This window comes from Ochotona princeps, chromosome X, assembly GCF_030435755.1.
Source record: "Ochotona princeps isolate mOchPri1 chromosome X, mOchPri1.hap1, whole genome shotgun sequence".
Classification (NCBI taxonomy): Eukaryota; Metazoa; Chordata; class Mammalia; order Lagomorpha; family Ochotonidae; genus Ochotona; species Ochotona princeps.
In genome coordinates, this window is record NC_080865.1 from 81,260,446 (window position 1) to 81,287,720 (window position 27,275).

At 46.2% G+C, this 27,275-nt stretch overlaps 1 protein-coding gene and 1 non-coding gene across 3 annotated transcripts; both read right to left on the reverse strand.

The window, feature by feature from the left end:
• Positions 1-26,977, reverse strand: RPL39 (ribosomal protein L39). 2 transcript variants are annotated; one of them, XM_058658722.1, is made up of 3 exons: positions 26,672-26,977; positions 25,182-25,285; positions 1-113 (listed from the first exon to the last, which is right to left on the reverse strand). In XM_058658722.1, the coding sequence occupies exons 1-3, from the start codon at positions 26,747-26,749 to the stop codon at positions 23-25; spliced, it is 273 nt and encodes a 90-aa protein (XP_058514705.1). In that variant the 5' UTR covers positions 26,750-26,977; the 3' UTR covers positions 1-22. The 2 variants fall into 2 exon arrangements, with proteins under 2 accessions (XP_058514705.1, XP_012783162.1); XM_012927708.2 differs by lacking the exon at positions 1-113 and adding an exon at positions 23,819-24,036 and having other exon boundaries at positions 26,672-26,959.
• Positions 24,258-24,392, reverse strand: LOC118760543 (small nucleolar RNA SNORA69). The gene has a single exon (XR_004996846.2). It is a non-coding gene; the product is annotated as a small nucleolar RNA SNORA69 (small nucleolar RNA).
• Positions 26,978-27,275: the final 298 nt, after the last annotated feature.

A 27,275-nucleotide genomic window follows, 5' to 3' on the forward strand; every position in this document is an offset into this window, starting at 1 on the left:
CCAGGGTCTCTTCCCACAGTACTTAGTGTGGTTTTGCAGGTCCCATTACCCAACAGAGTTGTTTGCAAGTAGCATGGAGGACAATCAAGCTGATGGCATTGAGGAGTAGCAGCCTTCAGAAAGGGGACAAGGAGAAAGCGCAAAAATAACTGACAGGAACACTAAAAAGGACTGTAGCAATGAAGTCCCTTGATAGTGAGGTATGGAGCCTCCCAGGCTTAAGCAGCCCAGAAGCTTCCTTGCCAGTTTAGTGTAATTTATGATGTGCACATTGGAGGTCCTGGGTCATTAGAAATGGATTAAATTGTTCAGTCTTTCCATTGAAGATGACAGAGTAATAGCTAAAGAGTTAACAGGCTGGGGCAGGTGTTTGACCTAGTCATTAAGACATCCACCTCCACATCAGAATGTCCAGATTTGATCTGTGGCTCCTGACTCCAGCTTCTGGCTAATTGCAGACCCAAGCAGGCAGTCCGTAGTGAAGGATCAAGTAACTGGCATCCTACCACCCTTGTGGGAGACCTGGGTTATGTTCCCAGTTCCTAGCATTGGCTTGGCCCAGTTGTGGCTGTTACAGGTATTTGGTCATTTGGGAAGTGACCCAGCGAATGGGATCTCTCTCCCTTACTCCCTCACTCACTTGCTAATGCTCTCTTTCTTAAAACTTTTTTTCTTTCAAAATGAAGCAGTTAGCAGTCCAAAAACCCTGATTCATAAGGGGTACTCTTCTGTAGTCAGAAAATACACCACAGTGGAACACAGCCAATAAATGAGGTGTTGCTGTATTTAGAGCTCTTCAATGTGGTAATGTTCTTTTTCATATGTCAGTGTGGCCAAGCTCCAGGTCACAGATACACAGGCAAGCACTAATCTAGGTGTGGTGATCAAGGGATTTTGTGAATGTAATTAAAGTCCATAATTAGTTCGCTCTAAGAATGGAAGATTATCCTAGATAACCTTGTGTGTGTTGCAGGGGGTTAGAGGGAGCTAATTTGATCACTTGAAAAACATTAAAAGTGGGATGGAGGCTTACTTGAGGAAAGCAGTTCCACCTGAGGACAACAACCTGATGCTCTGCACAGACCACATCTGTGAGGCCCAAACAGCCCTCCCCAAAGGTTTTCTCTGTTCATTTCCAGCATGCCTAGTCAAGACCATCACGCACAGAAGCCACAGCCCCACAGTAAACTCTGCATCTGTGTCTCCTGTAGCGACTGCTTCTCCGATTGAAACCTGATTGATTCAAAAGACACAACACCACCCATGTTACATGCCAGTCCAATAGGTTTGTGATCAGAGTAAAATGCAATCAGGTGAATCCAGTGGTGCTAAATATCAGTTTGGGCCCCACTGAGGTCAGTTCAACCTTGGCTCTGGCTCTTCGTGTTCACCCAGAGCCCTGTGGGTAACATCTGACAAGCCACTGGCTCCACTATGACTCATATCCAAAGAAGGAAGAATGCTGCTCCTCCTTGAACAGCTGACACCAAGATGTATCCAGAAGACAGAGTGGAAAAGATAAGGAACAGAAACAAGCAGATACTGATAAACAGAAAAAGAAAGGGGCGGATGCTTCACATAGCATTGGAGAAAATTGGGGGAATGTGTTTGAATCAGTGTTTAAGTCACCATCGAGTAACCATATCCTATATTGGAGTGCTGGTTTTGAGTCCTGGCTAACCCACTTCTGATCCAGTGTTCTGTACACCCTGGTACATTTAAGTGGCTAGTTTCCTGCCATCTATGTGAGAGACATGTATTTATTTTATTTTATTTTTGATGATGTTTACACAGTTGATTAGGGTAGGTAGAGTCGAGGACTAGGAGAAAGTGAGAGAGACCACAATTTCTACACCTTCCTTATCTTCTTCTAGATCTGTGGGGAAAGGGGAGACAAGAAGAGAAACACACCCAGCTTCCCAACATCCCCAGTACCTAGGGATGGGGAACGGCCACCCATTGTCATCTCAGGATCCCCAATGTGAAACATGTTCTGTTCAAGTGGTCACAATAGTTCTGACATGCTGTCAATCTTGCTGATCTAAGGATGAAGAAATACTTCCAAGGTTCATTGGTTGACACAGTCCATCTCAGAGTCTCTGTTTGCCCAGAAATTTGCTATCATGCTTCTCTAGGGTAGTTGAACAATTTGTTTTTCTTCTGTCCTTCCTCTGTTATGGTACCAGATGTCCTCCGCTGGGTCCAATGGACTGCCTAATCCTCCATGTGCATCTGGGTATGCTGTCCACTGCATCATCTTCATTAACTCAGGTGGCCCCATTCAGACACATGCACTCCACTGCCAGATCACAGGTCCTGCTACTCTCACCTTGGTTGGAATTCTGAGTCCAGCAGTTTAGTTGTGGGGATCCTCAAAGAAAGGAAGACCTGTATTAAATTCCTAGTTCCTGGCTTCTTCCTAGTTCCTAGTCTGGCTCAGCCCTGCCTGCTGTGGCATTTGAGGAGTGAACCAGCAGAAGGAAGATCTTTCTTCTATCTTTGTCTCTCTTTTATATAAAATTGAAATAGAAAAAATGAAAGAAAACGGGGAACTCCTGACAAAGGCTTGGCTGATGGAAAGATTAAGCCTGAACTACTTGTTCCCAAAATGGATACTGACAACAATTTTTTAAAGATCCATTTATTTTTATTGGAAAGGCAGATTTACATAGAGAAGAGACAAAGATCTTGGAAGGATCAATTTATCCGCTGGTTTGTTTCTCAAATGGCCGCAAAGACTGGAGCTGAGCTTATCCGAAGCCAGGAACCTCTTCCAGATCTCTCACATGAGTGCAGAGTCCCAAGGCTTTGGGTCATCCTCAGCTGCTTTCCCAGGCCACAGACAGAGAACTGGATGGGAAATTAAGCAGCATCCAGGACATGAACCAGTGCCCATATAGGATCCTGGCACTTGCAGGGGGGGATTAACCAATTGAGCCATCACTGAGTACAATTTTTAAAGCAGCCCATCACCCAAAAGGTGCAAGCTTCAAAATGATTTTGAGAAGAAAACAGTTAAGTTCCATGAGGAGATATACGATCAAAATAAGGACAAAACTGAGGGACAGAGGGAATCTGAGTTTCATGATGAATACACGTTTATGTCTAAGTTCAGAGCAGGTACCAACAAAAAGTTGGAAGATAAATCAGGCAAAATGCAAGGTCTGGTGGGTGTACCTTCAGAGAAGGAAACGAAAAGCAGAGGAACATAGAGGAGTTGGGGCAGACATATTTCTTAAAGAAATGCAAAAAAGTAGGATTGGAGAGGGACCAAGGGAATCAAAAGTAGGCACAGACAATTTGTGCTCACCAAGAATTTCCGAGCATTCGCTTAGCATGCAGGAGGGAAGCTCATTGCCTTCCCAGATAAAGACCTCTGAGAGCCCGGAGGGTCTGGCAGCCAGAGGAGACTTCTCTCAATGCAGTCTTCCTGCTCCATGCATGAGAGACCAAGTCAACGGGCGGATGCACTCTGGTCACGAGGCCCTTATACCGTCCAGGGGCTGATTGACTTAGGAGTGCAAACTGTGTTCCGATCTAATCTGTGACAGCAAAAAGAGAGATGCCACTTAGTTTACCAACACTTATAGTCTAGAGTTCAGATTCAGCAAAGCCCCTCAAAACGGTTTCCCAGCCATGTTCATTGTTCATCACATTCAAGAACATTACTTTGGGTCCTCAAGAACAACACTTACATTAACGCTTCATTAAACACCCAGAGAGAAAAAAAATAAAATTAAGAAAAAAACATCTACAGAGAAGTTGAGGGGCAGGCACTGGGTAGTAACTGTTGTGTCATTTGGAGATGGGGTAGGCAGCAGGGTGGCTAAATTAGCTAAATCCTTGACTTGCAAGCATCAGCATCCCATTTATGGGTGCCAGTTCATGTCCCAACTGCTCCACTTCTCATCCAGCTCCCTGCTTGTGACTTGGGAAAGTAGTCATGGACAGCCCAAAGCTTTGGTACCCTGAACCCATGTGGGAGACCCAGAAGAAGCTTCTGGATCCTGACTTCGGATTAGCTCAGCTCCGGCCATTGTAGCCACTTGAGTAGTGAACCAAAGAATGCAAGATTTTTCTATCTTTCCTTCTCTCTGTAAATCTGCCTTTCCAATGAAAGTAAATAAATCTTTCATTTAAAAAATGCCAGTTGGTGGGCTCGAAATGGTAGCCTAGCAGCTAAAGTCCTTGCGTTACATGTACCAGGATCCCATATGGGTGCAGATTCTAATCCCAGCAGCTCCACTTCCCATCCAGCTCCCTGCTTGTGGCCTGGGAAAGCAGTCGAGGACGGCCCAAAGCCTTGGGACCCTGCACCCGTGTGGGAGACCCAGAAGTAGCTCCTGGCTCCTGGCTTTAGATCAGCTCAACTCCAGTTGTTGTGGCCACTTGGAGAGTGACTCAGTGGACATAAGATCTTTCTCTGTCTCTCCTCCTCTCTGTATATCTGACTTTCCAATAAAAAAAAAAATAAGTAAATCTTCTAAAAATGCCAATTGGGATGCCTGCATTCCATCCCAGAGGGCCTGGGTTCAAGTTCTGACTCTGTTCCCTGGTTCATCTTACCACTAATGCACATCCTGGGAGGGAGTAAGGATGCTTCAGGCACTTGTGTCCCTGACACAAGGGTGAGAAAGCAGAAGGACTAGCTTGCTTCTGGCAGCACCCAGGCCTGCTAGCAGCTATTGCAGATATTTATGGAGAACCAGTCTTGTGTCTCAGTGAGTTAGACTGCCACATGCAATGCTGGTAGACAATGTGAGTCCCAGTTATTCCACTTCTGATTCAGTTCTTTGTTAATATGCCTGGGAAACTAGCAGCAGATGATCCAAAGGCTTGGGCCCTTTCAACCTACATGGGAAACCTGGTTGAAGTTCCTGACTTTGGCCTGGCCAGCTCTGGTCATTACAGCCATGTGGGTAGTGAACCTGTGGATGGAAGATTTCTCTCTCTGTCCTTCCCTCTCTCTAACTCTGACTTTCAAATAAATAGATTTTTAAAGAAAGGAGTGAACCAGTCCATTCAGGGATCTCTCCCTTTCTCTACTCTTGCTCTCTGCTTTTCAAATGAATAATTTTTTAGAATGTTATTTATTTTTATTGGAAAGGCAGATTTACAGAGAGGAGAGACAAAAAGATGTTCCATCCACTGGTTCACTCCCCAAGTGGCCACAATGGCCAAAGTTGAGCCAATCTGAAGCTGCCAGCCAGGAGCTTCTCTGCCTCAAATAAGTAATTTTTTGAAAGTAGAAAAACTGAGGGCCCGGCGGCATGGCCTAGCGGCTAAAGTCCTCGCCTTGAAAGCCCCGGGATCCCATATGGGCGCCGGTTCTAATCCCGGCAGCTCCACTTCCCATCCAGCTCCCTGACTGTGGCCTGGGAAAGCAGCTGAGGACGGCCCAATGCATTGGGACCCTGCACCTGCATGGGAGACCCGGAAGAGGTTCCAGGTCCCCGGCTTCGGATCGGCACACATTGGCCCATTGCGGCTCACTTGGGGAGTGAATCATCGGATGAAAGATCTTCCTCTCTGTCTCTCCTCTGTGTATATCTGGCTGTAATAAAAAATGAATAAATCTTTAAAAAAAAACTGAGCAAGAGGCATCTCAAAACAAGCCAAATACAAAGTTACATGAGAAAACAAACATTACACCCAATATATTCAGAAAATATGGTTTGTTATGGCTCAAGACAAAATGAAAAGTCCCCAAGGACCTGACTCTGAGGTTGGGGGAAGATACAGAGACCATCTGCTGATCTCTGCCTTCGCATTGAACATCATCAAAAATATATATGGGCCAGCATGATAATTGGCTAATCCTTGTCCTACAAGCACAGGCATCCCATTATCACCACAGGTTCATGTCCCAGCTGCTCCACTTCCCATTCAATTCCCTGCTGTGACCTGGGAAGGCAGTGGAGGATGGCCCAAAGCATTGGGACCCTGTGCCCATATGGGAGACCCGTTTGTGTCCCAACTGCTCCACTTCCCATCTAGCTCCTTCGTTGGCCCAAAGCCTTGGGACCCTGCACCTGCATGGGATACTGGTAAGAAACTTCTGGCTCCTGGCTTCTGATCAGCTCAGCTCCTGCCGTTGTGGCCATTTGGGGAATGAACCAGCAGACAAAAGATCTTTCTGTGTCTCCTTCTCTCTTTAAATTTGCCTTTCCAATAAAAATAGATAAATCTTAAAAAGAGAAAAAAGAAAGTAAGTTGCTTATCAAACAGTAAAAGGTATCAAATAAGAGGGCTGGCACCATGACTTTAAAATAATAATAATAAGGGTGCCATAAGGGTGCCATAAGGGTGCCAGTTTGATTCCTGGCTTCTCCACTTCCAATCCAGCTCTCAGCTTACGGCCTGGAAGAGCAATGGAGGCTGCTGTACCCATGTGGGAGACGAAGAAGCTCCTCCTTTCAGACTGATACAATTCTGACCATTACAACTATTTGGGAAGTCAACCAGCAGATGGAAGATGTCTCTCTCTCTTTCTCACTCTCTCTGTCTCTCTCCCTCCATCCTTCCCTCTTTCGCTCTGTAGCACTTTCATGTAAAATAAATAAGTCTTTAAAAATAATGATAAATATAAATAAAGAATATGTAACGAGAGCTGTTTAGTGAGGTAACTCAAGGGAAACAGTGAATGTCTCTGAGGCCACTCAGACAAGCGCAAGTAAAAAAAAGAGAACACTCAGGAACGATGGGAGAAGCAGCAGAGGCCAACACAGGCTGGGATCCTCCTACCCCACTCCTTTCACTCCTCCCCAGGGGGAGAGTGTACACAGAACAGACCACTGGGCTCGGGAGGATGCAGGCTGGGGACAAAAGGCTCTGTGTGTCTAGGTTCAAGAGGAGGCAGAGCCCAAGGACCTTGCGATTCTGAGCCAGAGGCAGAGGTTGCGGCGGAAGTAACCATCCTGTAGCGCCACCACACTCCCCCCACCACCCCCACCAATGATTTCCAAAAGAGAAACCAGGAGAAAGAACAAGGCCCAGAGCATAATGCCTGGGAAAGTAAAGACAGTGCTGAGGAGCTTTGTCTGGATTCAAGGCGTGTTCATGTTCCAGAAACCCAGGACCAGAACCAAAGGGGTCCACAACAAGTCCCCGGGGGAGCAGGGGGAGATTGAAGACGGTAAGAGTGGGATATAGGGCCAAGAAAAGACCACTCATGGCTCGCTGAATAAAAGCCGCTCTTGGTCAAAGGACAACTGGTGAGGAGCCCACCAGCACTCTCAGAATGCTTCTGAAAACCCCGCCCTGAACCCCTCAGCAATGCAGACTCCTGCTACGGCAACACCCCCCTTCACCCAGCAGTGTCTGCCAGCTGCCGCTGGGCAGGAAGCACGGGCAGCTCAAGAGGGCACAGTAACCCTGAGCATTCGCTGTGTTTCTCACTTCCTGAGGGAGTGTGCATGGCAGCTGGGCTAGCACAAGGTTTAGTTTTGCTTCTACTAGTTACAGTTTCTTAGGTGGTGTTCCGATGTAGCGGATAAAGCTGCCCCCTGCAAAATTGTCAAGGTCAATAGCAACCGCGAGAAAGCATGTTCTTAATATGTACCATTGACATGATATAACAAGGACACTTTACTTCTGTGATCTTTTCTTTTTCCTCAAAACTCATGACCTACATCTAATCATTAGAAAAGCATTAGAAGATATTGGGCCCGGCGGCGTGGCCTATCGGCTAAAGTCTTCACCTTGAATACGCTGGGATCCCATATGGGCACCGGTTCTAATCCCGGCGGTCCCACTCTCCAACCAGCTCCCTGCTTGTGGCCTGGGAAAGCAGTCAAGGACGGCCCAAAGCCTTGGGACCCTGTGCCCACATGGGAGACCTGGAAGAGCTCCTGGTTCCTGGCTTCAGATTGGCGCAGTACCAGCCATTACGGTCACTTGGGGAGTGAACCATCAGACAGAAGATCCTTCTTTCTGTCTCTCCATCTCTCTATGTATCTGACTTTGCAATAAAAATAAATAAATCTTAAAAAAAAAAGAAAAGAAAAGCATTAGACATTCCAAAAGAGGAGCACCTATAAAACAGTTGACCAGTACTCTGCAAAACTGTTGTCAAGGCCATCAAAAAAACAGGTGAGCCTGAGACACTATCACCAAGTAAAGCCTAATGAAGCATAATTACTGAATGTAAAGTGAATGGGTTCCCAGAACATAAAAATAAAATAGTTTTAAACATAAATAAATAGGGGCCGGCACAATGGCTCAAAAGCTAAATCCTCACCTGGCAAGCACCAGCATCCCATATGAGCTGGTTTGTATGCCAGCTGCTCCTCTTCCCATCCAGCTCCCTGTCTGTGGCCTGGGAAAGCAGTGGAGAGTGGCCCAAAGCCTTACAATCATGCACCTGCATGGGAGACCCAGAAGAAGCTCCGGCTCCTACTTTTGAATCAACTCATTGCAGCCATTTGGGGAGTGAATCACTGGATGGGAAATCTGCTTCTCCTTCTCTCTGGGGATTGCCTTTCCAATAGAAATAAATAAATCTTTTTAAATAATTAATTAATTATTTTTAAAACTCAGGAAAACTGTTTGGGCAGGTGTTGTGTCACAGCATGTTAAGCTGCTACTTGAAGTACTCACATCCCATACCAAGTGCCAGTTAGAGTTCCTCCTTCTCTGTTTTGAATCCAACTCCCCAGGGGGGGGACCCCAGAGTGGAGCAGGCGGACAGGAGAAGGCTTGTATCCCAACCCTGAGGACTCCCAGTTCCTCAACAAGGACGATCAGTACGAGCAACGAGGACTACATCCCAACTGCCAAGGAGACCACGGGGAAATGCAGTGCCTTCAGAGGCCAAGAACTCTGAAGTCACCCACCCCCATTTGGATCTACCACATGGGATGGAAGAAGCCCAAATCCTTCCTCGCAGGATCCAAGGGCATCGGAACGACAACCAGGAGCACTGAGCGGTCCGCAGAAACAGAAGAACAGTAAACTTCCTTCGGGACTAGGGAGAGGAGCTTTATCTGGTCCTTGCCTGGTTCCGACTTTGGGTCCCCACCCTCTCTTGTAATGACCATCAGGATCGCTCCAGAAACCCCTCAAAACAAACAAACAAACTAGAATAGATAGATAGAGAACAACGAGGAAAGCTTAGACAGGAAACGGTCAGCTCAGCGGGGATGCACTTATCACTCACTGAGTGGGACACAAAGATTAGTCACTCCTCACTGGGGTATTGAAGATTTCTCTGCACACCCCTCCTAAAACTGTTCACCTAAACTGTTGACATATGTCTTGTTAGAGTTATAGAGTTAGACGACCCGAAAAACAGCCAGGTCCAGCAAATCATGCTTCAATGCTATAAACTGCTAAATACTAAAATTAAAATAGGCATGAGACAGCTGAATAGTAATCAATAGCCATTTTAAGGTGTATAGAACCCGGTTGTATATAAACTAATAATTGAAATGTCAATGTAGAAGTCACAGGATGTGGTTCAGAACTTGCATTCTTTTTTTTTTTCTTTTTCTCTTTTAACATATTGGTTACTCAATAGCATGTCAACTAATTCCGTAACGTTATAAATTGTTACTGATGTAATGCCGCGGCTTCTAATTGATCGGGATGATACTCTGCCAGCTCTACCTTCAGACCAGAGATGGTCTCCCCAAGAAACCGTTGAACTTATCTGGACAATAAGATGCTGGACTTCATGTTTGGTATATGCTTGCAATGAAAGAATCTCAACTGAACTTGAACTGTGGTAATGCAACAAGGTGGAGGAATCCACCATGGGGGGAGGGTTTGGGGAGGGGTGGGGGGGAATCCCAGTGCCTATAAAACTGTGTCACATAATACAATGTAATCAATAAAAAAAAAAATGAGCTTCAAAAAAAAAAATGAATCCAACTCCCTGCTAATGTTACCTAGGAGGCAGCAGTTGATGGCCCAATTGCTTGCATTCCTGTCACCTATGTGGGAGATCCAGGCAAATTTCAGGGTTCCTGGTTCTGGCCTGATCCAATCTGTTGTTGCAGCTATTGTGAGAATGAATTAGTGAATGGAAGATTTCTCTATTACTGCGCGCTCTCTCTCGCTCTCTCTCTCTTTCTCTTTCTCTCTTTCTCTTGGTCTCTCTCTGAAATACAAATTTATATAGAAAAGAGACACAGAAAAAGATGTTTCATCTGCTGGTTCACTCCCCAAATGGTCAACAACAGCTGGAGCTGAGTTGATCTGAAGCCATAGCCAGGAACCTTTTCTGGGTCTCTCACGCAGGTGCAGAGGCCCAAGGACTTGGGCCATGCTCCACTGTTTTACTAGGCAATAAACAGGCAGCTGGATGGAATGTGGAGCAGCCAGGACATAAATCGGCATCCTTATGGGGTGCTGACACTTGCAAGTAGAGGATTAGCCAGTTGAACTATCATGACACCCCAACTCTGCTTACAAAATAACAATAAGACATACTTTATAAAGAAAGGATGGGGCCGGGGCTGTGGTTCAACAGGTTCATTTTCCAACTTCAAGTGCTGGCATCCCATATGTGCACTGGTTTGTATCCTAGCTGTTCCACTCCCAATCAAGCTCAGCTCTGGCCATTGCTTCCATTTGGAGAGTGGACATGTGGATGGAAGATATTCCCCTCTCAATCTCTTTCTTTCTGTAAATCTTCTATTCAAATAATAATTTAGTTCTGACCATGAAAAAAATAATTTAAAAAATAATGGATGAGGGGGGCAGTGCAATGGCCTTGTGGGTTAATCATCTGCCTGCAGTGCCAACATCACATATGAATACCAGTTCAAGTCTCAACTGCTCCACTTCTAATCCAGCTTTCTGCTTATGGACTAGGAAAGCAATGAAGGATGGGCCAAGACCTTGGTCCCCTGCCATCCTTGTAGGAGACCTGCAAGAATCTCTTGGCTCGCAGCTTTGGACAGGCTTAGTTCTGACCATTGCAAGCATTTGGGCAGTGAACCAGCAAACAGAAGATTTCTCTCTGAATCTCTCTGTGTTTCTATCACTCTGACTTGAAAGTGGAATAAACAAATATTTTTAAACAATAAAGAACAGGGCCCAACGTGGTAGTCTAGTGGCTAAAGTCCTCACTTTGCACACACCAGGATCCCATATGGGCAATGGCTCATGTCCAGCAGCCCCACTTCCCATCCAGCTCCCTACTTGTGGCCTGGGAAAGCAGTTGAGGATGGCCCAAAGTCTTGGGACCTTGCACTCACGTGGGAGACCCAGAAGAGGCTCTTGGCTCCTGGCTTTGGACAGGTGCAGCTCCAGCCATTGTGGCCGCTTGGGGGGGGAGTGAATTAGCAGATGGAAGACCTTCCTCTCTGTCTCTCCTCTTCTCTGTGTATCTGACCTTCCAATAAAAATAAATCTTTTTTTAAAATAATGAATAGATGAACATTAAGAAAACTAAGGAGGACCTAGTGTGATGGCTCTGTTGGCTAATGATCTGCCTTGCAAGTACCAGCATCCCATGTATGGGATGATTTGTGTCCCGGCAGCTCCACTTCCCAACCAGCTCCCTGCTTGTGGCCTGGGAAAGCAGCAGAAGATGGCCCAAAGCTTTGGGACCCTGCACCCACATGGGAGACCCAGAAGAAGTTCCTGGCAGATGGAAGATCTTTCTCTCTGTTTCTCCTTCTCTCTGTAAATCTGATCTGCCTTTCCAATAAAAATATCTTTTATAAAAAACAGTAATAGCAGTTAGAGTGTATACAATGTTAGTATATGCCAAGGAAAAGTGCAAGCATCTTATACATACTCTTTTCATCTTCAGAGCACACTTAGATGCTAATCATTTTACTGTCTACAGTCCAGGCGAGTGCCACTCGGGGAGGCTAGTCGCTTGCCTAAGATCTCACAGCTAGAAGGTGGTGGCACCACAGTCCGGGCTTGCCTGCTCTGTGAGATAGATCTCCAGTCCTGCACTTCTGCTCACATCTGTCCAACTCTCAGGAACTTTGATCCATTGAGCAGCTGCACCCCTTCTGTCTTCCTGCTTGTCCTTTTCTTCTGTGTCTTTCATGTTATTAGGTAAACCAGCGGTCACTCCCAAGTCAAAACAAAACTCCTCCCCTCACCACAGTCACCCCTGGCCCTTCTTTAACTTGCATATCTGCATCCTCAACTGTCCACTGGATATCTTCATCAGACTTTATTATAGCCCATCTCAACCTAAATATACCCCAAACTAAAGTTTCCATTTGCTTCTGCCACCTTCCAAAAATAGCCTTATTTTCTGAGCAGGTGTTCAGTGTGTTAGTAAGCATGCCACTTGGGATGCTGGCACCCTTTATTGGAATGCCTGGATTGAAGTCCTGGCTCCTGATTCCAGCTTGTTGCTAACTCATACCTCAAGAGGCAACAGATTATGGCTCAAGAGATTAGGTCCCTTCCACTCACGTGGCAGACTCAGGTTGAGTTTCTGAGCCCTGGTCACAAAATCCATACAGTAAATAATTCTTGAGAAAATGCCCCCTTTCTTGTGGTCCATCTTTCTCAGTAAATAATACTACCATCCACTCTATTACTTGAGCTGGAAACCTGAGTGTCACCCTTACCCACTCTTTTCCTTCCTTGAATTCAATCCCAGTCTTGTTGATCTACTAAATCTCTCTCATATGTCCATCTCACTCCATCTCCATTGTCTCTGCCCAGGTTCTGGTGGCAATTATGTCTCTCATTTACACAAAAAACATAGCCTCTTAGCAAGTCTCTACTCCCAGCCTGCTCCATCATCCCCTTTCGGTTCTCAGCAATCCACACACTAACTGTAATGCTTTATTTTTGTTTGTCCCTCTGTTACTATTTACTTTAAAAAAATTTTAACTGATGGGCCCAGTGTGATGGCTCAGTAGCTAAATCTTCACTTTGCAACTGCCGAGATCACATTCAAGCACTGGTTCATGTCCTGACTACTCCACTTTCTTTTTTAAAAAAAAGATTTATTTATTTTATTACAAAGTCAGATATACAGAGAGGAAGATCTTCCGTCCAATGATTCACTCCCCAAGTGAGCCGCAACGGGCCAGTGCACGCCGATCCGAAGCCGGGAACAAGGAACCTCTTCCGGGTCTCCCATGTGGGTGCAGGGTCCCAATGCATTGGGCCATCCTCAACTGCCTTCCCAGGCCACAAGCAGGGAGCTGGATGGGAAGTGGAGCTGCCAGGATTAGAACCGGTGCCCATATGGAATCCCAGGGCATTCAAGGCGAGGACTTTAGCCACTAGGCCACGCCGCCGGGCCCACTACTCCATTTTCCATCCAGCTCCCTGCTTGTGGCCTGGGAAAGCAGTCAAGGATGGTCCAAAGCCTTGGGACCCTGCACCCGCATGGAAGACCAAGAAGAAGCTCCTGGTTCCTGGCTTCAGATAGGCTCAACTCCGGCCATTGCAGCCACTTGAGGAGTAAACCAGCAGACAGAAGAGCTTTCTCTCTGTAACTCTGCCTTTCCAAGAAAAATTAAAACATCTTTTAGAAAAAAGTTTGTTTTTTTTTTTTTTTTTTAAGATTTTATTGTTATTGGAAAGCCGGATATAGAGATAGGAGGAGAGACAGAGAGGAAGATCTTCCATCCGATGTTTCACTCCCCAAGTGAGCTGCAACGGGCCGGCATGCGCCGATCCGAAGCCGGGACCAGGAACCTCTTCTGGGTCTCCCACGCAGGTGCAGGGTCCCAAAGCTTTGGGCCGTCCTCGACTGCTTTCCCAGGCCACAAGCAGGGAGCTGGATGGGAAGTGGAGCTGCCGGGATTAGAACCGGCGCCCATATGGGATCCCGGGGCTTTCGAGGCGAGGACTTTAGCCGCTAGGCCACGCCGCTGGGCCCAAAAAAAAAAGTTTTTAACTGACACAATATGTACGGAACATGGAGCAATATTTCAAAACATGTGTGCAGTGTGTAATGACAAATCAGATAAATAGCATATCCATCACCTCAAACATTTACCCAACATCTGCCCTTAATGATTTCTCAAATCTAAACCTGAGAGGCTGCTGTGCAGCTTTGAACCCTTTAATGCTTTTCTTGGCTCTGGGATGGAACTCAAGCTCTCTCACAAGACTTGAAGGCTCCACGTGATCTGGCCCCTGCTCACCTCCATAGCCTCACATCTCATCACCACTTCCTCGTGGCATCCTCTCCCCACAGCCCTCAATACATCCCCTTTCTGCACTCCTGCATACTGAGTGACTTTCAGTTCCCTACAACCCCCCAGTTGTATTTTGTCTGGGGCTTCTCACAGGTTATTTCTTTTTTTTTTTTTAAAGATTTAATTTTTTATTACAAAGTCAGATATACAGAGAGGAGGAGACACAGAGAGGAAGATCTTCCGCCCGATGATTCACTCCCCAAGTGACTGCAACGGGCCAGTGCGCGCCGATCTGATGCCGGGAACCAGGAATCTCTTCCGGGTATCCCACACGGGTGCAGGGTCCCAATGCATTGGGCCGTCCTCGACCGCCTTCCCAGGCCACAAGCAGGGAGCTGGATGGGAAGTGGAGCTGCCAGGATTAGAGCCGGCGCCCATATGGGATCCCGGGGCGTTCAAGGCGAGGACTTTAGCAGCTAGGCCATGCCGCCGGGCCCTCACAGGTTATTTCAACAGGAGCACTGCACACTCACTCCACCCTGCCGCCCCACAGCCCTGCCCCTCTCCCTCCAATGGCCCTGTCCCCAAACCTCAATCCTCGTTGGCCTCCAGGGCAATACTTGGCTGGCTCTTCTTCTGCCCTTCCCGTGTCCAGGACAGGCTCCCAAGCACCTAGGGCCTTCCTTACCAGGGCACTAGCTAGAGACTGAAGTCATCTGCCCCCAAAAAGCTGGGCCTGGAAAGATGTGAACCCGTCCATGTGGCTCCCAGCTGCAGCCTGGCACCCAGGACTTAGTACAGAGTTTCTGCTTCATAGTCTGTAACTGGTGTTTGTGGAATGAAGAGGTAGGAGTTTGAGACAGCTGACCTTGAATTTATAGCTGACAACTTTCTCATTAAACTACTGTTGTTGTTGGTAGCTCTTTTGCCTTCCCTTCAAATGTCCTTCCTCCCTTGTAGCATTGTGAAAACTCTTCCTAATGAACACCATGTCAGATGTACATTAATAGACTTTAAAATGCAGCATGATAGGCTCCTGACTTTAGGGCTTGGGGATCCAGTCCAATTTCCTCATTTCAAACAGAAGAAAACTGAAGTTCCAAAAGCAGATGTGGTTTTGTTAGTGGCAGTTTAGGTGGAGCTGCAAAGCTAAGACTGTTTTGCCTTCTGTCATTTTGGTTTTTAGTTGATATATCAACAATGTACCTTTGCAGAAGATAACACATACATTTTTTGATATATGTATACATTGTATAATGCTCAAATTAAAATAAACATATCTCCAAATATCTATCACTTCCTTATGGTGAAAAGACTGAAAATTCTTTCCTCTTAAATTTTATTTCTTCATTTTCATTTCATTTGAAAGGCAGAGAGAGAGACAAGAGCTGTTCCATCTGCAGGTTCACTGCCTAAATGTCTTCAGCAGCTGGGGCTGAGGCATGCCAAAGCCAGGAGCTCAGAGCTCTATCCGGACCCCCTCCACATCAGGGACTGTCATCTTGGGCTATCACCTACTGCCTCCCAGGATGCACATTAGTAGGGAACTGGTTTCAGAAGCAGAGGTGGTAATCAAATCCAGACACTCTGACATGAATGTGAGCATACAGGGCCCAGTGTTGTGGCCTAGCGGCTAAAGTTCTCACCTTGAGCGCACCAGGATCCCATATGGGCACCAGTTCTAACCAGTTCTAATCTTGGCAGCTCCACTTCCCATCCAGGTCCCTGCTTGTGGCCTGGGAAAACAGTTGAGGACAGCCCAGAGCATTGGGACCCTGCACCCATGTGGGAGACCCAGAAGAAGCTCCTGGATCCTGGCTTTGGATTGGCGCAGCTCTGGCCATTGCAGTCACTTGGGGATTAAATCATCGAAAGCAGGATCTTCCTCTCTGTCTCTCCTCCTCTCTGTATATCTAACTTTGCAATAAAAATATACAATTCTTTAAAAAAAAAAAGATATGGAGTCTGGGCCCAATGCCGTGGCCTAACCTAGCAGCTAAAGTCCTCACCTTGAACATGCCAGGATCCCATATGGGCTCCAGTTCTAATCCCAGCAGCCCTGCTTCTCATCCAGCTCCCTGCTTGTGGCCTGGGAAATCAGTCAAGGATGGCCCAAAGCCTTGTGATCCTGCACCTGCATGGTAGACCCGGAGGAGGCTCCTGGCTTCTGGCTTCAGATCAGTACAGCTTTGGCTATTGTGGCGGCTTGGGGAGTAAGTCATCGGACAGAAGATCTTCCTCTCTGTCTCTCCTCCCTTCTGTATATCTGACTTTCCAATAAAAATAAATACATCTTAAAAAAAAAAGAAGTGGTTCTTTGGAATCTTAAAAAAATAATAAAAAAAGATATGGAGTCTGTAGCCCCTTCTAGTTGCTTAGACCAATAAAAGACAGCAAAAGAGATACTTGGGCTAGACAGGACCAGCTTCATAATTTGTGGGGTCCTAATTGAGCACATGAGGCTTCTTTTTAAATATTAGTAAGAACTTAAAAATCAATAAAAAAATTGTAGCAAATGTAAGAGATCAAGCTAAACATGGGACTCAATGCATGTACACATACTCCCCAACCATGAACTTGATCCCAGCACCAGTTTCAGCACCTGGGTCTTATAGAGAGTGGCAGCTTTCAGTTTCTATGTCTTGGAACACTCCATTGAGCCAAATGCCACATAAGCTAGATCACCAGGTAAGAATCCCAAGGCACACAAAGTGGCCTTGGAGGGTGAGAAGCCAGCGGGAGCAAGAGAGCTAGAAAGTGAGAGCGAGAGCAAGAGAGAGTGAAACAGACCACAGAGCACCAAGGTATCCAGCAAATGAAGGAAGAAGATTTTTGGGAACTGGTTCCTCTGACCCTGGCTGCCCTCCTGGGTTGGAATCTAACCACCCAGACGTTCCCAAGTTTTCAACCCACAAAGTGACGATGGAAACAAGCATTTGTTTTAGGCCACTAAGTTTTAGGATACTATGTTATACAGTGAGAGATAACAGGAAAACATACAGTCTCTAATGTTCTTCAATATTATCTTGAAAATTTTGTTTTACTTGAAAGTCAGAGCTACACAGAGAGACATCTTTCCCAAATAGCCACAATGTCCAGAGCTGTGCTGGTCCGAAGCCAGGAGCCAGGACCTTTTTCCAGATATCCTGTGTGGTACAGGGGCTGAAATATGTAGTCTACCGTCCACTGCTCTCCCAGGCCATGAGCAGGGAGATAGATCAGAATTAGAGCAGCCAGGACACGAACTGGTGTCCATATGGGATGTCGGCACTGCAGGTAGAGGGGTGACTAGTCTTACCCAATCACTGCACTAGCCACATTCAACACCACCTTGTAAAGCATAAAGCATCTGTTTGTAAGAAGCGTGTTCAAAAGGTGATAGAAAATGTGTGTTGTAAGAATATGTATGGATTTTTGAGATTCATTTATTTGATTTATTTTTATTTGGAAGGTAAATTTTACACAAAGAGAATGAAAGAAAGAGAAAGAGGTTTTCCATCTGCTAGTTCACTTCTGAAATGGCTGAAACAGCCAGAACTGAGCTGATCTGAATCCAGGAACCAGGAGCTTCTTCCGTGTCTCCTACGTGGGTGCTGGTGTTTGAGGACTTGAGCCATCCTCCCCTGCTTTCCCAAGCCATAAGCAGGGAATTAGATTGTAAGTGGAGCAGCTAGGACCAAACCAGCGCCCATATGGGATGAATGGAGGATTAGACTGTAGGCAGAGGATAAGCCTGTTACAAGACCATGCAGACCCTATGTATAGATTTTATTTTGCATCAAAATAAATGTATACTTTTATTCGTTTTTTAAAGATGTACTTATTTTTATTGGAATCTCAGATATACAGAGAGGAGGAGAGACAGAGAAGAACTTCCATCCGATGGTTCACTCCTCAAGCGGCCACATCGACTGGAGCTGAGCTGATTTAAGCCAGGAGCTTCCTCCAGGTCTCGCTCACGGGTGCAGGGTCGCAAGGCTTTGTGTCATCCTCGACTGCTTTCCCAGGCCACAAGCAGGGAGTTGGATGGGAAGCAGGGCTGCTGGGATACGAACCAGCACCCATTTGGGATCCCAGCGCTTTCAAGGTGAGGACTTTAGTCACAAGGCTACCTCACCGGGCAATTTTTTTAATTCGCCAAATATATTTTTTAATTCTAGTTTTCCGTGAAACTTTAACAAACTTTTTCTTTTATTTATGGGGGCAGAATAGAAAGAGAGAGTATATTCCCATCTACTGGTTCACTCTTCAAATGCCTGCAGCAGCAGCCAAGGATGGGCCAGGCTGTTTTCGGGAGCATGGAGCTCTGTCTAGGACTCCCCTGTGGGAAGCATGAACACAAGAATTTGAAAAATCACCTGCTTTCTCACAGGATTCAAATTAACAGGAAGCTAGAACTTGAGAATGCATGCAATTTGAAGTTGTGTTGACACTCTGTTATAGTGCAGTTCGTTGAGTTGTCATCCTAGTTGTGAGCATCACATATTGGAGTTACTGGGGTCAAGTTCTGCAACTCCACTGTTTAAATTTTATTTTTTAGTTATTTTTATTTTAAAATTTTTTGTAAAGATTTATTTTCATTTTTATTGGAAAGTCAGATATACAGAGAGGACAGACAGAAAGGAAGATTTTCTGTCCGTTGATTCACTCCTCAAGCGGCCACAATGGCCGGTGCTGAGCCGATCGAAAGCCAGGAGCCAGGAGCTTCTTCCAGATCTCCCACATGGGGATGCAGGGTCCCAAGGCTTTGGACCATCCTCAACTACTTTCTCAGGCAACAATCAGGGTACTGAATAGGAAGCAGGCCGCTGGGATTAGAACCAGCGCCCATATGGGATCCCGGCACCTGCAAGACAAGGACTGCCAGGCTATTGTGCCGGGTCCTGTACTTCCACTTTTGATTCAGCTTCCGGGTAATAGTTCCACTAGGAGGCAGCAGACGATGGCTTCTTTAGTTGGATGAAACAGCAAATAGAAGTTCTCTTTGGGGTAAGTATTGTGGCATACAAGGTTAAGCCATACAGCTATCACCTACAGTGTGGGCATCCCATATGGGCATTGGGCTGCTATTTGGGGAGTTAACAGCAAATGAAAGATCTCTCTCTCTCTCTCTTCTGCTCTCCACAACTCTGCCATTCAAATAAACAAATAAAATAGTTTTGTGGGGCTGAGGGTGGGCTGGGCTGTGCTGGCCTATAGCATCTGACAGCACATGTGAGAACTGGAGCTGGGAGAAACCTGGTGGGGCAATCTTTGAGGACACCCCTGCTAGGTCACAGTACTAGCTGGCATGCACAAACGCCATGACTGGGCTAAGCCACAGCACCCATCTGCTGCTAGGTGTAAGAACCGAGGTTTGGGGTGGTCATAGTAGCCCCCAGCTAGGCTGCAGCACCCACTAGTTCACATGAGAGCCAGTAGGGTTGGGACTGATTAGGCAGCTACACCCACTGGTACATGCTTTGGCTGGTGTAGGAGACAGACTGAGCCTGACTCTGCACTAGCTGGCACACATGAGAGCAAGATCTGCACACCTCCCAGGTGAGGTTTCTTGGGGGCTCTCCAACTAGACCACTGTGCTCAATCCCTGACCTCGAGAAAAAGTCACATAGACATGTGGTCCGATCCTGGAGCACACGTAGCAGCACTGGGCCACCTCAGTTGCTGACCCTCATATAAGAATGGAGAGCACATCCAGCCTCTACAACAAGCACCTAGGTCTGTGTGCATAATGAGGCAGACCAGGACACCCAACAGGCCTTAGAATTTCTCACCTCTGTTGTAACAAAGCTGATAACCTCTCAGAACAATCAAGATTGCTCATGGAACACCTTTGGAATGTTCTTTCCTGCATGAGTCCTCAGATCATTTCCTGCTTTGGTGCTAATATAGTGTGACTGCAAGGACCAGGGCATTTTATCACCCCACCCCCATTGTGGACATAGGAGGGAACATTTAAACATTTATCTCACCTATCATCACCTCCCCCTAATTTCTAATCAGAATTGGAGGCCCACATGGGTCTGCAACTACTCAATTTTGTAATAAATATTGAAATTTAAAAAATACAGAAACATAGATACTTTTAAAATCAACTGAATAAAAAATGAACTTTAGGGCACGCATGACAGCATAATGATTAAAGTCCTCGCCTTGAACGTGCTTGGATCCCATATGGGCTCAGGTTCTAATCCTGGCACCTCCACTTTCCATCCAGCTCCCTGCTTGTGGCCTGAGAAAGCAGTCAAGGACAACCCAAAACTCTGGGACCTTGTACCCGTTTGGGAGACCCAGAAGAAGCTCCTGGCTTTGGATCAGATCAGCTCAAGCCGTTGTGGTCACTTGAGGAGTGAATCATCAGATGGAAGATCTTCCCGTCTCTCCTCTATGCATATCTGACTTTCCAATAAAAAATAAATCTTTAAAAAAAAAATCTACCTTTCCAATAAAACTAAATAAATCTTAAGGAAAAAAAAAGCTATAGATTTGTTAAATTTGAAGTCCCACCTGCATTGCTAAGACAGAATCAAACTGAATGATTTTGTGGGTCAAAATGGCTCATGGGTCAAACTTTCCCCACTCATGATGAAACAGAAATATAAGATTGTATTAAACACATTAAATTTCAAGAAAAATGTAGGTGGAGGTTGGTATTGTAGTGCAATGGGGTAAAGCAATTGCTTACAATGCCAGCATCCTATATCTGGGTGATAGTTGAAGTTCTGGTTGCTCTGCATCTGATGAAGCTTCCTGCCAGGGCATGTAGGAAGGCAGTATACGATGGACTGAGTCCTTGGACTACTGCCACCCATATAGGAAACCCAAGTAGAATTCGTAGTTCCTGGTTTTGGCCTGGTTCAGCCCTGGCTATTGTGGCCTTTGGGGAGTAATTCAGTGGATGGAAGGTGTGTGTGTGTGTCTATCTGGTAAATAATCTGTTAAAAAGAGAAATGTGTGGGGCAAGAACGATGGTTCAGTGTCTAAATCCTCACTTTGCTATTACCGGGATCCCATATGGATGACAGTTTGTGTCCCAACTGCTCCACTTCCCATCCAGCTCCCTGCCTTGTGGCCTGGGAAAGCAGTAGAGGATGGCCCAAAGCCTTGGGATCCTGCACCCATGTGGGAGACCTGGAAGAAGCTCCTGGCTCCTGGCTTCGGATTGGCTCCTGAATGACTCAGACCCAGCCGTTGTAGCCACATGGGTAGTGAACCAATGGACAGATTTTTCTCTCTGTATTTCTTTCTCTCTGTAAATCTGCCTTTCCAAGAAAAATAAACGTTTAGAATTTTTAAAAAAGAGAGAAATGTGTGGGACCCATCATGATGGTTTAGTGACTACATCATTGATTGCAAATGCCAGGATCCCATATGAGTGCCAGTTCATGTCCCAGCTGCTCTGCTTCCCATCCAGCTCCCTGCTTTGGCCTGAAAAAGCAGTGGATGGTGGCCCAAAGCCTTGGGAACCTGCACTTCTGTGGGAGACCCAGAAAAAGCTCCTGGCTTCAGATTGAATCAGTTCTGGCTGTTGCGACCTCTTGGAGAGTGAACCAGACAAAGGAAAATCTTTGTTGCCGTCTCTCCTTCTCTGTAAATCTTTCTTTCAAATAAACATAAACAAAATTTTTAAAGATGCCCTTCAAGTCACCCATCTAGCAAGCAGAAGATGTAAACTCAGGCCAGCCCAGCTCTTCGTGAATATTTCACAGTACTCTGCTGCCCCCATGCAATCAAAAAAAGAATCTGCAATGAAAGGTTTTACTGGAACATCCTACACACAGAATATTTCCTCTATCCATGGGTAGCTGAGCAATGCAGACACACCTAAGGAATATATTCATAATGGAGACACCATTAGTGGAGAGTGACAATGTGTAATTGAGACATACTAGAAAATCACTCTCCCATCAGCAGGCCTCCTTGAGCGCCAGGTCAAAATGCTTACTGAATCAATTTTATCCCAGGTCTTTTTAAAATGATTTATTTATAATTTGAAAGGGAGATCTTGCATGTGTCAGATCACATCCAGCACTCCCATGGGATCCCAGCTTCCTCATCTACGTCCCCACCTAGTGTGCCACACTGGCGCTCAAGGCTTAGGTGTTTAGTTGATTACTTTGGTTTATTTTAATTTCTTCTGTACTACCATCATTTTTTTAATTTTAAAGTAAGCAATTTATTTTGGCTTAGTTTTAGATTTCCAGAAAAGTTGCAAGAGTATTAGAGTTCTTGTATACCCTTCAGCTAGTTTCTCCTGCAACTGTGTTTTTTGTTTTGAATCGTAACCATAACAATTAACACTATCTCTACCCCATATTGTCTGAAACCCATCAAAATGTGCCTCAGGGGCCTGGTGCAATAGCCTAGAGGCCAAAGTTCTTGCCTTGCATGTGCTGGGATCCCATATGGGTGCTGCTTCTAAATCCGGCAACCCTGCTTCCCATCCAGCTCCCTGCTTGTGACCTGGGAAAGCAGCGGAGGACTGCCCAAAGCTTTGGGACCCTGCACCCGTACGGGAGATCTGGAAGAAGCTCCTGGCTTTGGATTGGTTTAGCTCCGGTCATTGCGGTTCCTAGTCCATCTAGCGCAACTCACTTCACAGGTGAGAAAACCATTCCTGGACAATGTATAAGCCAGCAAAGCTTGTCACTTTAACTGGAACCTGTCTTTAGCTCAAAGGCTCAACAGCAACCCCCATATATGGCCAGCCCTGGCCTCCATGTCATTTTCCCAGTTTCCTGGTATCAATAAAGAAAGCTGACAGTGCCACTGCTTTGGGCTGTTATTTCCTATATCCAACAATGGCTAATTTCCTTGAGATCCTTAGCTATGTCCCTTCAGCCAACAGAAACGCCCTTATGAACTGGATAGGTAATTACCACAAACACCAATCAGTTTGCCCTGCAAGTGTCAACCCCAATTCTCCAATTAACCAACTTTGCTCCCTCCAACCTTTTCCAGGTTTGCTGACAGCATGCAAACTGGCTTATTAGCTCACATGTCCTAATATACTAATTAATCTCCAAAATACAGCATAATGCCTGGCCTAAAGGTGCCCAATAATTTACTGAATGCATCTCCTAAGCGTTAAGTTACTAGTGGTTCTTTGTGGAGTGTTTATTTTCTGGCGATTTCTGTCAGCCAAGAACACTGGTACACTAACCTGGTAAAAGCTCAAACCTGTCATTAAGATTCCCTAGAGAGATGGGCCCGGCAGCGTGGCCTAGCGGCTAAAGTCCTCGCCTTGAAAGCCCCGGGATCCCATATGGGCGCTGACTCTAATCCCGGCAGCTCCACTTCCCATCCAGCTCCCTGCTTGTGGCCTGGGAAGGCAGTCGAGGACAGCCCAAGGCATTGGGACCCTGTACGAGTGTGGGAGACCCGGAAGAGGTTCCAGGTTCCCAGCTTCGGATCGGCGAGAACCGGCCCGTTGCGGCTCACTTGGGTAGTGAAACATCGGATGGAAGATCTTCCTCTCTGTCTCTCCTCCTCTCTGTATATCCAGCTTTCCAATAATAATAAAATCTTGGGAAAAAAAAAAAGATTCCCTGGAGAGGTAGGGTGAATCTTATCTACAAACTATGTATCTGTTAAAAACTACCATTGACTAGCATCCTGCCTCCAGTCAGTCCTTCACACTAAAACTAAGTACTTGGTAGTGACAGAACATCTCTTTCATGACACAATGTGCTACTGGGCAGTGTTGTCAACAAAGTTCAGTGCTTCACAAACCAGAACAGTAGTTAAAAATGTCTCACATATTTATTACTGAACCAACCCACTACTAAGGGGTCTCAATCAAACATGTCCAGCTGTCCATACGATGGTGGCATCCTTAGCTTGATACAGTCAAGGAGATAGTGATGTTGATACAGCACAAAATATGTGTTCCATTTGTTTTAGCACAGTTCCTCACAGACCCAGCTTGGTTCTTCTCCAGTGTCTCCTCTTGGAGTTATACCTACAAAGAAGGAAAAACAGTATGGCCATTTTGAGGGGGGCACTGGAGTTTGTACTGTAAAAAGATGGATGTTCCAAACTTGTAGCTCAAAATTCAACGCTAGGGTTTTAATTGGGACTTGAATAGTGTGGATTTCTTACAAAAGCTCCTATACAAACCTTAACATTAATATTCCATTCCTGCCTACCACAGCAATCGATTTGCACAGCTAAACAATTCAGAATTGTTGCTGTCAGTCTGTCATGACTTCACCTGCACAAAGGCAAAATCAGCAACGACCAACACAGCTTTTTTGTCAGCAGGATAATGGCAGCACTTCCACAGAATTCTGAAGTACTGTAATTGCAACCTGCTTTCAACGTTAAAAACGGATGTGGGGGCTGGCACTGTGGCATTAATAGGTAATAAATGACATGTCCTTAGGATGCCAGTAGCCCATTAGCGTGCCAGTTAAAGTCCTAGCTGCTCTACTTCCAATCCAGCTCCCTAGTGGCTTAGGCAAAGTAGAAGATGGTCCAAGTACTTGGACCACTGACACCTACAGGGCAGACTGGGAAGAAGCTCCAGACGAAGATTGCCTGTGTACTTCGGCTTTTAATTAAGTACTTGGGACCCTGCACCCGCATGGAAGACCTGGAGGAAGTTCCTGGCTCCTGACTTTGGATCAGCTCAGCTCTGGCCATTGCAGCTGCTTGGGGAGTGAATCATTGGAAGGAAGATCTTCCTCTGTCTCTCCTCTCTGCATACCTGACTTTCCAATAAAAATAAATCTTAAAATTCTCAGGGGTCAAAGGTGTATAATCCTAAATACAACGAACTTTCTTCCTCTTTGTAGTTTTCTGGGCTTATTCTAGCCTCTATATTTCTACATTCTACTTCGACATGATGACTTTTAGCTTCCATGATTTTTGATGCTACTTCTGCAATAGAGTATTTTGCCCTCCTTTAGAGAGAATCAACACTTTCAAATGAAAACGACCAGGATATTAATAAGTGTTACAGGCATGTTTTAAACCTTGTTGGGGCTGGTGCAAAAAATTCCAAGTGGTGTTACAGGACTTTCTATATTCATGTAGTTCAACTATGTGTGTTTAAAATGCAATCTGAAGTTGAACCCAAACCAAGCAGCATACTAGTGGACTTACCTGATCTTATTGCCGGTTTTCATTCGAATCCATTGGGGAATGGGACGATTTTGTTTTTGTTTTTTGGCCAGGAATCTCTTGATTCTGAAGGTCTTGTGAGAAGACTGCAAGGAAAGGCAAGTAATTAACACAATGAAGCTACACCTCTCCAAATGATTCGAAATTAGGAACTCCTGATGCAACACACGTGTGAGTGCTATATACCCAAACATCTTCATGTGAAACAACCAAACTGGAGCCTCACAAATTCCCTGGACAGGAAGCACTGAGCAAACACAAAACAGAATTAGGGGCTAAGTGCCTTGCCCTAAATCAAGTAGTAATGTGCAAGGGCTTGCGCAGAGACTAAACTGACATCCATTCCCTTTAAGTGCCAGCATCTCATACGGACACCAATTAGTGTCCCGGATACTCTGGTTCCCACAGTTTCCTACTATGGCCTGGGAGAGCAATAGATACCCGGAAGCTCCTGGGTATTGCAGCCATCTGGAGAGTGATCCAGTGGATGGAAGAGCTTTCTCTATAAAATCTGCCTTCCAAATAAAAATAAATCTGCAAAGTAGTAATGTGCAGAGCTAGCAGTTAATGCCAGGACTTGTTTGTTCCATAATCAGGATAGCCTTCTAGTCTACCACGCCGTCACCCAAAGGCTCACACCCTTGTATTGCCAATCGCTAGTACCTGGGATGGGGATTAGGCTTCCTGGAAAGAACACTTTGGGTAAATAAAAAACCACCCTGCATATGCTAATTTCTAACAAAGTTATATTCACATGCACTGTAACCGACTCACAGTTTTGATAGCTAATTTGTTTCAACTTCCCCCGGCACCTAGTCCACATTGTATCAAATAGTCAACTCAAAGCTAGATGCAAATTACAATGTAACTTCTAAGGAACCTGAGCCAAGAGGCCACAATGGGTCATCTGTTGGCATCTACTAAGGATGTGCCAACAACAAACATAGGCTTACAGCACAGAACTCTTTGTTCAGGTGCTCCCACAGGTGAGACTTCCAATTTCTGAAAAAAATAGGTAAAAAATCCCGTTGACGGGATGGATGAGGTATGCGTCTGGGCTCTAAGCGATTCAGAAAACAAGACTCCACACCAATGCCAGGAACGTCGTGCAAGCCAGGGAAGTGTGCAACTGGGCCACGATTACGGGGGATGCTCCCGGGACTGACCTCTTCCTGCCGCAGAATCCACGTTCCCACCCGACAAACCGGTCCAACAACCCGTCTGCCTTGGCTGCAAAATAGCAGGTCGAAATATCGAATGCAAGGTGTCAGCGAGCCCGGCGATCAAGCGCTTTCACTTTGCTTCCCCCTGCAAGGCCGGCACGCTGGAGTAGCTGCCAAACACAACCTTCCCTTAAGAAAGCCTGTGACGGGTTTTGGTCCCCACGACGCTGCAAGAAACGCCCGACAAGCCCGCGGCGGGTTTGCCTCCTAGGAAGCTATCTCGAAGCCGATGGCTGCCGATGGACTTACCATGGCGAGGAAGACTCCAGGCCACGAATCACGATGGCGGAGTGAAGAAGAAAGGAGCGAGAAGGCGGAAGAACGCATTTAGAAGGCGCCGAATGGGGCAGGGCTTAGGCTGTGACGCAATGCGCTGGTCACCACCCACTTAATGCCGTCCCAGACCCACCCACTGCGTGCGTTCTCACGGGGCCTGGGAACGAGACTCTTTGGTAAGAAATGGAATTGGCTTCGCTTCACTTCCATAAGTGGGTTCCTCCAGGAGCCTGTTAGTGTGCCAGGGGCCACATTTCTTGGGTGAGGCAGACTGCCTGTTGTAACTGCGAAGGTAGAAACTCCAAAAGGAACGAGACAGCGGGCGGGGCCAACTCCGGGAAGGGCGGGTAAGGCATCTGTCACCGGGTAGCGCCAGGCACTTTCGTCCACAGTGCGTGAGGAGGCCTGTCCGGAGAGGCGGGGAAATGCCCCGCCGGGCAGGGCAAGCTGCAAGAAACCCAGCCTTCCCTGCGCCTAACCTTAAACCCAGCCCCTGTACCCTCTACTGGCAGTGTTAGATTGTAGAGAGCGGTGATGTCAGAAGAAGCCTCTGGGCTACTTAAGTCATGTAAGGCTA

Bases quoted from the DNA above. Each gene is read 5' to 3' on its own strand.
- RPL39 (XM_058658722.1), bottom strand. From the start codon at position 26,749: ATGCGTTCTTCCGCCTTCTCGCTCCTTTCTTCTTCACTCCGCCATCGT. The intron at 25,286-26,671 runs GTAAGTCCATCG...CTTTCCTTGCAG, and splicing joins CTGGAGTCTTCCTCGCCATG to TCTTCTCACAAGACCTTCAG. The intron at 114-25,181 runs GTAAGTCCACTA...CCCTTTCTGAAG, and splicing joins AAAACCGGCAATAAGATCAG to GCTGCTACTCCTCAATGCCA.